The following is a 10,391-nucleotide window of genomic DNA, read 5'->3' on the forward strand; positions in this document are numbered from 1 at the left end:
ATAGTTATAGTTTGGTCGTGCGCATGACTGAAAAGGAACACTTCTCCGTACTTCTGGGAGATTTGAATGTGCTCTTACCCTGAGTGTAAAAAGAAGAGGTCAGCATGACCTTGCTGAACCAGTCTCCCCCTAGCTCACTCCCGAACATTCTAGGTCAAATATTCGAGATGGCACGCGTAATAGATAAGAAGCACAGTGCGGCCTCGCCAACTTGCTCCGTTTCGCAGTTGCGCTCCAGCCAGCTGTTGCACCGACGCTGCTATGTTCGCTTTTTGTGGTTTCGACGCTCATTCTTTCTCTCGTTTCTGGCGCAAAATCGCCGGTTAAACCTTCATTTTCAGCTTGCGCTTGCCGAGCCTTTTTTATCCGCAACAATTTTAATAACCTAGAGGGAAAGGTCCTGCGCATTCCAGCCGCTTCGGAACTGGGAGGCATAGATGCAGCCATCGGTTGTCCCATTGGGTTGTCCCGATGGGCCCATATTGCTGGTGAAGCCTTAACATATTTAAGGCAGCAGCAAAGCATCAGCTGTGAGGCCTGTGCCAAGTTCTTTTCTAGCTTACTCTCCAGTAAAAGCACAGACATCATGCATAATATGAAGATAAATGAAGTTGACTAGCACTCGAAAAACTTCATCGCAGCAAAACGAACATGCCTCATACATCGTCTGCTTTCTTTCTCCACTGTGCTGTCGCTTTCTTTCTCGTTTTTTCTCTTGTAAATACTGATGTGATGTCAGTGCTTTCGATTTGCCATCTCTGATCCTGTCTTTACCCTCTAAATTCATGTTTCTTGCAAGTTTTTTATATATATTTTTTTTTACAGAAAGATGCTTGTAAGCTATTCTGCTTCAGAATTATCAAAATGGAAGTATGAAGGGCAAAAAGTTGTCACATTTCTTTCTTTCAGTTTTATTTTGGCTCGTCCATTTCCGTGGCAGTCCAGCGGTCTTAGACTCTGAACCAGAGGTACTTTATAGAGTTCTCCATTGACTGAGAAGCTCTCATTCTCTGAAATCAACTCTGATAAGCGTTAAAAGTTTGAATTGAGGGAGCCAGCGTTCTGATTGCCACTACCATGGGGGCAGCCGACTTGCAAAGTGACCATCTGAGCGTATCACATGCACGGAGCTCCTGATTTCAGAACTATAAATAGTCCCAGCAAAGTGAAACACCGTACGAGTACAACGTTTATAGTTTTGCCAAAGACATAACAGATAGCAACATCTCCCGCGTTGCGGGCGGTTCCGCATTTGTTGTTCTCACCAAAACTCGACAGACCAGCTTGTGCTACGCTTCTGGCCGCGAGAGGGCGACGAAAGAAGCCGTCTGACCGCTCTTCACCTCGCTGTCTTCTCGCGCAGAATCGGCCGTTCGGGACGTTTTGGACGCAAGGGCGTGGCCATCAACTTTGTGAAGAACGACGACATCCGCATCCTGCGTGACATTGAGCAGTACTACAGTACCCAGATCGACGAGATGCCCATGAACGGTGAGGGGGGCTGTTTTCTCACCCTTTTTCTTCCTTGCTCGTCCTATGCGGTCGTCCGCTTCACTTGTGGGGGATGCTACTGTCGCTGGCACTATGAGCTCAGATGGTCTTTCGTGCCTTTTTTTGGCGTGCCGGCCAGCTTTTGAGAAAGCCGTGGTTCAAACTATAGAGGTGTCATACTGCAACTTGAGACTATTTGACATATTGAGAAATAATAAAGCTTGGGGGGACCACAGACGGAGCAAAAGGTCAGATCGGGCTTTTCAGATTATGTTTTTTGCAGAAGTATGGGGTGTTCTCCTTTAATTTAAACAGATTTCACAAAAAAAAAAGTACAGGAATAGTCTTTACTGCATATGTATTTGGTTTGACGCGCATTAGATCAGAGGATAAGTATGACGACCAGTAGGCTATTTAACTCGAGTCCAGTAAAGAACATGCGCAAAGGAAAAATTTTTTTGTTAAAAACAGCCTAGGGTAGAAAAAAGGTGGTAAAAAACAAACTTGTAACAAAAAAAAAATGACCGCGTCTGCACGTGCTGAATGATGTTCATTGGGGTGAAGCTCTGGCGCTGCTTGCCTGCGTTGACGCTGAGCCGCAGCATGCCGAGCCCTTCGTTCGTTTTCATCCATGTCAGAAAGAGAATATGTGGTATGGAATATGGTTATATACGCATTTGAGCATTTGACCGCAGCGCCGTCTCGTCTATAAACGTTGAGCCAATGCATGCAAAGTTTAACACAGTTGTATACGCATTTGACCGCAGCGCCCTCTCCTGTTGAGCGGCTACATGCAACGTTTCATCCATGACATCCGCAGCTCTTGAGTTACTACCACGTCTCAGAGCCCCCTACTCGTCCCGCAGTCGTGGCCGAGTGGTTAAGGCGATGGACTAGAAAGCCATTGGGGTCTCCCAACACAAATTCGTGGCTCATGTCCTCGTGAGCTCACAATCACAGGCACGAGCACCATCAAGATCATTGTGAGCACGGACGCCGGACAGACAAGGCTAGACCGTAAGGAGCTTTGCCCTTAAAAAAAAAATATTAGGGCTATATTTACGACGCGAAACAAATTTGTACTATGGTCACGTTACTAGCCGCTATGGTCACGTGGTGCTCGCGCTCTTTTGGGAGCTTCTTAGGGGCGAAGCTCCTTAGGGTCTAGCCTTGTCCGGCGTCCGTGCTCACATCGATTGCCATCCCATCTGTCTTCTTAAAAAAAGAAAAAATGTTTGAGCAGTCGACAGGATTCAAACCTGCGTGGGGAAACCCCAATGGATTTCTAGTCCATCGCCTTAACCACTTTGCCACGACTGCAGGACGAGTAGGGGGCTCTGAGTGTGGTAGTAACTCAAGAGCTGGGATGTCATGGATGAAACATTGCATGTAGCCGCTCAACAGCTATACAGGAGGGGGCGCTGCGGTCAAATGCGTATATAATTGCGTTAAACTTCGCATGCATTGGCTCAACGTTTATAGATGAGAGGGCGATGCGGTCAAATGCTCAAACGCGTATATAACCACGTTCCATACCACACATTCTCTTTCTGACATGGACCGTTGGCTTAAGCGGTAGAGGTGGGTTCCCACGGCTTCTAGCGGATCCAAGCTGATCCTCTAGAAGAACCACTGACTCTGCATTTCACAGATCATAAAGCAGTAATAATGATTTCGAAACGCAACCCGGAACCCAGCACTACCTATGAGGAATTAAAAAGAAAAAAATCGGCGCCATTAGCATTACCTATGAACAATAAGATGAGTATCATCGGCACCACCAGAGCTTCGCCCCAATCAACATCTTTCACCACGTGGAGATGCGGTCATTTTTCGTCCCTAAAAGTTACTTATTAGTCTATGTCTTATGGGGAACAAAAAAATGAAGATTAATAAGTACCTTTTAGAGCCCAAAGGAAGTTCCCGAAGGAGTGCAAGCACTACCTGATAGACTGGTGCGTCAATCAGAAATTGACGGTGGCAGCGTGGAGAAACGCATTGAATAGGTGGCACGCCATGCTCAGCGTGCGGCAGAAGTTTGCTGGGTCCGGGGACTTGAGCGGCGGCACTGAACGGCTCCGGCTTGACTTGCGGCGGCGGTGGTGCACAGGTCTGCCACTTGACCAGTGGCAGCTCCTGCGGGAGCCAACTACAAAGCAGTTTAAATATAGCTCCAAAAATTTCTTTTTCTCATTGTAAATTTATTTTATGGCATCCTTTCCCTGTCCAGGCTGTTTAAAAAGATATTGTTTTTCCTTTGCGTATGTCCTTTAATTAACTTTCTAATAGTTGGTTTGATGAGTCACGTTTTAATTACAGTTTTAATGGCAGCCATTATCGGGCTCAACAACTTGTGAAAAGGCAAAGGGTTTCATATAAGGGGTTTCGTTTCGTTGATTATACGACGTCTAGACAAACTAGGGCAGTAGGTGGAACTAAAATGTCATTCTTGTCTGGCATATTAAATTTAACAGTCTTTGGCGATTCCTCTTGCGGCTTTTTGGTTTCCGAGTTGCCACCACCACTCTGAGAACATTTGAAGAACCATCACACGCCGTTCGATACCTTAGCTACGGTGTCTGGAACACATGTCCGGTTGGTGTGTTTGACGTCCGCCAACGCATCAAAAGTGTTCCTCAAAGGAGATGTGCAACAATTTCGAGGCTTTGCTTAAATTATTGTGGAAGTTGATGCCTGACACTTCTGAAGTGAACTACAGAAAACAGTTTTTGCCTGGATACCCTAGTTTTTATTTTTAAAAAAATGAAAAAGATCCAGGTTTTTGCCGCCTCTCAACTCGTGCGTCGTCTTCCGGGTCACGTGCGCGGTGACGTTTATGGGGTAGGCGGGGGGTTCTGGAAAAGTTCTCTCTTTAGAGCCATCAGTGAGCAGCGAGAACTCATCCGCTCGCTACCGCGTGACCACGTACTGGCGGGCGCCGCACGAACAATATGGTGAAAGGAGGAAAGTCTCATCCGGGTCTGGCCATACCCTGTCCCCCTCCCCCTCCAGCTTCTGGCGGCTCTGTTCGTGGTAGCAGAGAGAGCTGACGGTTTTGTGGACTTAGGATAGATGGCGCCACTAAAACTCCGTATAATACAAGTTTTGTCAATGATACCAGGTTTTTGACGCATTTATATATATGTTGGAACGACAAGATTTATAGAAAAGTTACCTTTTAACGAGCAAGTATGTTTCTCATGGCTGCCGCTTGCGGCTGCAGGTCGGGGAATATTCCAAGTTTTGCCTCACTATTACGCGGCGGAATTGCAACATTTCGATGAAAGGAGGCGTGTTTTCTGTCATTTGTGACAAGGCAAACAATATCAAAAGCAGAAGATGCCAATTCTTTAAACGTTAAAATCGTTGCTCAGCTCCTTTAAGTGGAAACGAATGACGTCACAAAAGCTTGGGTGTCATGCCGTCGCATGTTGAGATCGGCAGTGTGTCGTAGAAATGCTGGCGAAAAGCACGAGTGATTGTGAGTGCTTCAAGCACCGTGCTTGAGTTTAGAATTGTGATGGCTTTTGCCCACTTGTGGTGATGTGCCTCTTCTCTTTCTTTCAGTTGCTGACCTCATCTAGAAGCCTCCCCACCCTGGCTGAATCATTCATCCTCTGTACAGACTTAAAATAAATGGCTCATCTTGATTGGAATCTTTCTGTGGTCTTGCACCTCTGACAAAGGCACCCAAGCCAGATTTGTCTCGTTGGCAATGTCTGTTCTTAATATGGCTTTCCTTCATTGGTTAGGTGCCATACTCAAAAAGTACCCTTTTTCACAATATTTTTTCTTACGGTTAAGTTGGGACAACCGGAAACTTGTTTAGCTGCGCTTTGTTGGTCTCAACAAAGCGTACATAGACTTTCAATGCTTCAGTTCCCTGGCTAGGGCTTTGATTTCTGCGTGGTGTGCCGCGAGGCGTATTCCATCAAGTTGCTCGTAACCTACCGTAAAATCCGGCGTGAATGCCCTCGGAGATTGCTCGTCCCGTTTTTTGGCTGCGTATACCTGACCTAGCAATTCAAAAACGTCGCCCACCCGTATTCCTATCGGATATCTCGCTGAATGTCCGACGAGAATTTCATCAACCGCACTACCTCTGGCACCAATGCGTGCTACAAGCGAGTTCGTAGCAGGTTTCTGCGCGTATATCTCGCTGTGACATGCAAATCTACTGCATCCGCGATGGTATCTGTTCCCGTAACATGCAAGTTTATTACAGGTCCTTGAGATTTTGTCTGCAATCCTGAGACTGATATTGTTTCCCGTAGTACGTGAGATTGTAGCCGTTTCCTATGTGTTTATGATATCGTGGAGCATGAATACGTATTGTGTGTCCGCAATCTGCGGTATTGGTTCCCGAGACATGCGAGTCTGCAGCGTGTTCCGGTGTCTTTTGTTTGCAATCTGCACACGCGACATAGATTCGTGTGACACCCGAGTTTGTAGCTGGTTCTCGCGTGCTCGTCGCACTGTAAGGCGCGAATTCAGTGCGTCTGCAATCCACAGCATCCGTTTCCAAGACAGCGCAGTTTGTAGCGAATTCCTGCGTGATTTTTGCACCGTGCAACACTAAATTGCCGTGTCCGCAACCTGCAGAGTCCAGGTGCCGTTTAATTTTTTATACACTTTCTCTGCCTCAAGCCCGAAAAATGCCCACCCCATGTTTTACAGCGATAGCTGTTAAGGGCTCTTCCCTCCACTGGAAATGATGCCCATTGCAGTTGTGGATGTAGTTGCCATAGTAGGACGTAGGGCGTCCATCATCGATCTTGCCAATTCTACCAAGATCGCCCAGCTTCTGCGGGATCTGACTCTGAGTCCGCCGCGTGTCAAATAACTGCATTACTGCCGAGCTGCGCCACAGCTTTGACTGGGCGCCTCAATGTCCCGTTTAGGGTGATGGATTGTTTGTAGGACCCAGTGGCAACAACATGTGCTCTCTGGAAAAATACAAAGTAATAGCCAATAACAAAATGCCACTGTAAAACTGTCAATGCCAATAGCTCGTGTCGGAAGGCACTTTTTTACACGCTCGAGAACGATGAAAACGGAAGCATTAAAAAAAAAATGGTCGGATGTCATCGCCCTAAGCGAAGCGCACATGAAGGCACCCTAGCTTTGACAATCCTCTTCATATACGATCTTAGTGAACCAAAGATGCACATAGGGCTCCCGTGCAGAGCCCACTAGATGGCCACAGTTGCCGTAACGTTGCGAGAGAATCCTTCGTCATTCCCAATTCTGAATTTAATTGAAGTTAATTGTTAAAATTAAAAACTTTGGCCGGGTGGCACAAGCCGCTGCCCAAATGAAAGGGTTTGGTCGCATCCATCCGTCCAATACCGCCTAGTAGACGGGCCCGCGCATTACGTCCTCATCAATGGATTCCCGAGACGCCACGAGGGGAAAAGGCGTTGAAGCGTGACGGGTTAATGGCGCAAAGCGGCGGATGCTTTTGTCTTGGGGTCACACGTGTTGTGAGATGCTGAAAAATGCTGATGCGTCTCGCCATTGCCCAACGCGACGCCATTGCCCAACGACTTCGCCGTGATGTGTCGCAGCTATTGCTGCGACTACTCTGGATAAATGTGGGACTGCTCATTTTTTCATCATCTATATTTTCAATTTGGGCTGGTCGTTCTTACGGGATTTTTTGGAGACGGTTGTCCACCAAAAGATTCCCCGGTTCTCTTTATAACCTATCGGGAGTGTGCGAGCCTGCCATCCGCACTGCCGTGGGCAACGTTGGTTGCGCGCTTTGATGCGCTTGGCGTGCGTACGGAATCGTGCGGAAGTGCATTTCTGCCTGCCATTCTTGGCATATGTCACATGGCATTTTTGCAGTTTGGCTTCTTGTGTTTCTTTTATTAGATGTTTGTTTACTTTAAGGCGAAAGCCTTTTATGTTTTGTCGTTCAGTCGATCTTCAAAGTCCTTGAGTGGAAACACGTCGGTGACACGAAAGGTACCAAAACCCATGGTTTGCCACTAGACCACGAGATGACGTTACTTGTGCCAGAATTGGCAGAGGCACGTGCATGGTGCAAACCCAGTGGGAGAGGAGGACGCTCCCCCTCGGGCAGCGGTGAAGAATGGGCGCGCGACATGCCATGAGATCGACACCAAATGTGCATTGTCAGAGAGCGTGCTGTTTTTGGAGGTTCATTATCACCGGTAAAATGGACAATTGGGCGAGTTGGTAAGAGTTCATAATTACTTACAGCGCGACTGGGACAAGGACAGACAAAGGAGAAACACAGGACAAGCACTGAACTAGCAACTGATTCTATTGAAAAGAAAAGACGTGATGCTGCTGCTGCTCGTGCAGGCATGCCCCTCCGGGGCCCTGGCGCTTCTTTCACTCAATGCGAAACCGGCCAAGTTATCCGAGATCCAAAAAGCCGATTTCGCTCTTTATCAAAGTCACTGTGGGCTGGCCCACACACAAGGATCCGGTTTTTGTTATGTGGTACGTCTCCATCATTTCTCGGGGTAGTTTGTGGTTGTGTCGGAACATCACTGTAGTCTTGTTGAACAGGGGTTGGCATCCGCAATCCCGGCAATGCATCGCGAGATGCGTGTGAGCGGTTCCTTTCATAGAACTGTGGTGTTCTCGTAGTCTTGTGTTGAGGCAACGCCCAGTCTGTCCTATGTAGGCACGCCCGCAGGAAAACGGAATCTTGTAGACCACGCCTTCTATGCAGGCGACAAACTGCATTCCGTGTTTGATGCTGCAGCCGCTGTGAGACTTAGGATCGTTATTTCTCGCGCGTTTGTTGACTGCGGAGCACACAGAGCTGAGCTTGTGGCGGGCGGAAAAAACAACATTTACGTTGTATCTTGAGGCAACTTTCTTGAGTCCGTGAAAAAGGCGGTGGATGTACGGTATGACTGAGGTTTTCTTTTTCTCTCTGCTCGAGGTCACGTTGCTCGATCGCGGGATCTGTTTTAAGGTGTTTCACGATTTTTTCGCAAGCTGAAGAAATGACCGAATTAGGATATCCCGAATCCTTGAGCCGTTGAATTTGGGACATGAAGCTGGAATTCAAATTGTGGATGCATGTGCTTGTTAGAGCAGTCCTCAGACAGGAAAATGCGATGCCTTGTTTGACGAGTTTGGAGTGGGCTGATTGAAAGTTAAGAAGAGCCTTCGCTGTTCTGGGACTGCAATACCAGCAAACATGATCGTTATCACCGGTGTTGGCATTTAAGCTTTCGCCTTCGTCTTGAGATAACATAAGAGACCCTGTAATTTTTTTTGCTACCCTTTGGTGTCGCCGAGAAATTTCCGAGGAGAAGGGCCGGCGAGAGAGTGGGCGTGAGCAGCTCCTCCGCTTGGGAGGAACGTGCCTCTTTTTCCGGGGCGGAACTTGGACCTCGTCAAACGGGGACCGGAAAGGTCTTCTGACGGTAGATCGGGGAGATGTCCCTCGTGTGGATCGGGGGTGTGTGTCGTCCGCGGGCCAATGGGAATAAATATAAGTCATTCCCTCTAGTTGTTGTCGTTGCCTCGCCGTCGGAGTTTCCGGCTGCGATTGAGGAGAGGATTTTCAACACCTTCCCCACTTTCCACCCCACTGAGAATGCTACTGTCACAGTGTGTGTTCTAACCTTTATGACCATATGCTCGACTAAGCGAACCTGCGTGAGGACTGAATTCCAAAGACACCCTCGAGAACCTTTGTAGTGGCAGTCAACGGGAGGACATGCTTGCACGGGGTGTCGGCAGACTGAGCGTGCAACTGGACAATGTTCCAAAGGTAGAGTAAATCGGAATGGCAGATTACCTCGTGCATGAAGCAAGCTTACAATCATTTGTTAGCTCTTTACACTGACAGCCGTTCTTGTTATCGATTATAAAATCAAAACGACATGCATTATGCGTCGATTGAATGCACACGGCGTAGAGGGTGCAACCTATTTTACCATCTAACCGTTCATAAATATTAAATTCATGTATGTGTTGTGTCTCCATAAGCATAAAGAAAAAATGAAAGCCCCGGAATATAAAGACCCTTTAAAGTTCTCAGTTTTCAGATGTGCATGCTGCCAAATCTTGATGTCGTTCCTCCCTTCCATGACCAATTTGTGAGTTATTCATGTAAAAGGCTATAGCAAGGAGAATAATGCACGGTCATCTGTCTGAAGCTGGTCTCTTGGGAACATAGAATCAAACCGCTTGCTTCCCGTCCGTCAATGTCAAGTGGCGACTTCAAAGGCGCGACGATCGGCCAATTTTTTTATTTTTCCTTCTTGCCGACCAGCATGTTGTGTGGTACTCATGACCGCAGAGCTTTAAGAGTTGTCTTTTTCAGATGCAAGAGTGTAACGCAAATGTCTTGGGGCAGCACCGAACAATGCCATCGCTGCGAGAACCAAACACTGGTGAGTATAATAATGTTGCTTTGAAAAACCTGCTTCTAAATATTGCTTCATCATTCATTTAGGAACAAGCATCAGAAACAATCATCTGTGCTTCTGGATCATTCATTAAAGTCCGACCTACCGAATCGTCTTCTACCGGGCAAAAAACCGGTTCCCAGTTTCCTTCTCTCCATTCCCGCTCACCCACTTTTCTCCTCATCTCCACACAGGAGCGGATCTCTGAACCAAATCTGAACTACTCCCGGTAGGGAGGAGGAGGGTCTCCCTCTTTCTCAAATGGAAGGGAGGAATTGAGGGAGAGTTTCCTTCTTTCTGCTTGTTGGTCGGCCTTTAAGGTGAGTGGCCTTACTCAATTCCTTAGTGCTAAGCCATATTAATGCTCCTGTGAGGACAAACCTTCAATGGACAACAATGTGACTGACGTATACGCTATTCTAAGAACCTAAATTGCACGTGATGCTTTGCTTGGCCGTCAGGCAGTTTTCTAAGTTAGCTTCTTTATTCCTTCAG

The 10,391-nt window shown here is 47.3% G+C and overlaps 1 protein-coding gene across 1 annotated transcript in view; it reads left to right on the forward strand.

Annotated features, from left to right (window-relative positions):
* The window catches only part of LOC8040158 (eukaryotic initiation factor 4A-III), a 37,288-nt gene extending 32,141 nt beyond the window's left edge, over window positions 1-5,147 (forward strand). The window contains exons 10-11 of the mRNA XM_002413988.4: window positions 1,364-1,491; window positions 5,059-5,147. Of these exons, the coding sequence (XP_002414033.1) occupies window positions 1,364-1,491; window positions 5,059-5,075 (145 nt within the window). The 3' untranslated portion in view covers window positions 5,076-5,147. The remainder of the gene's footprint in view (window positions 1-1,363; window positions 1,492-5,058) is intronic.
* The last annotated feature ends 5,244 nt before the right edge of the window (window positions 5,148-10,391 follow it).

This window comes from Ixodes scapularis, unplaced genomic scaffold (assembly GCF_016920785.2).
Source record: "Ixodes scapularis isolate PalLabHiFi unplaced genomic scaffold, ASM1692078v2 PGA_scaffold10__122_contigs__length_95168666, whole genome shotgun sequence".
Classification (NCBI taxonomy): domain Eukaryota; kingdom Metazoa; phylum Arthropoda; class Arachnida; order Ixodida; family Ixodidae; genus Ixodes; species Ixodes scapularis.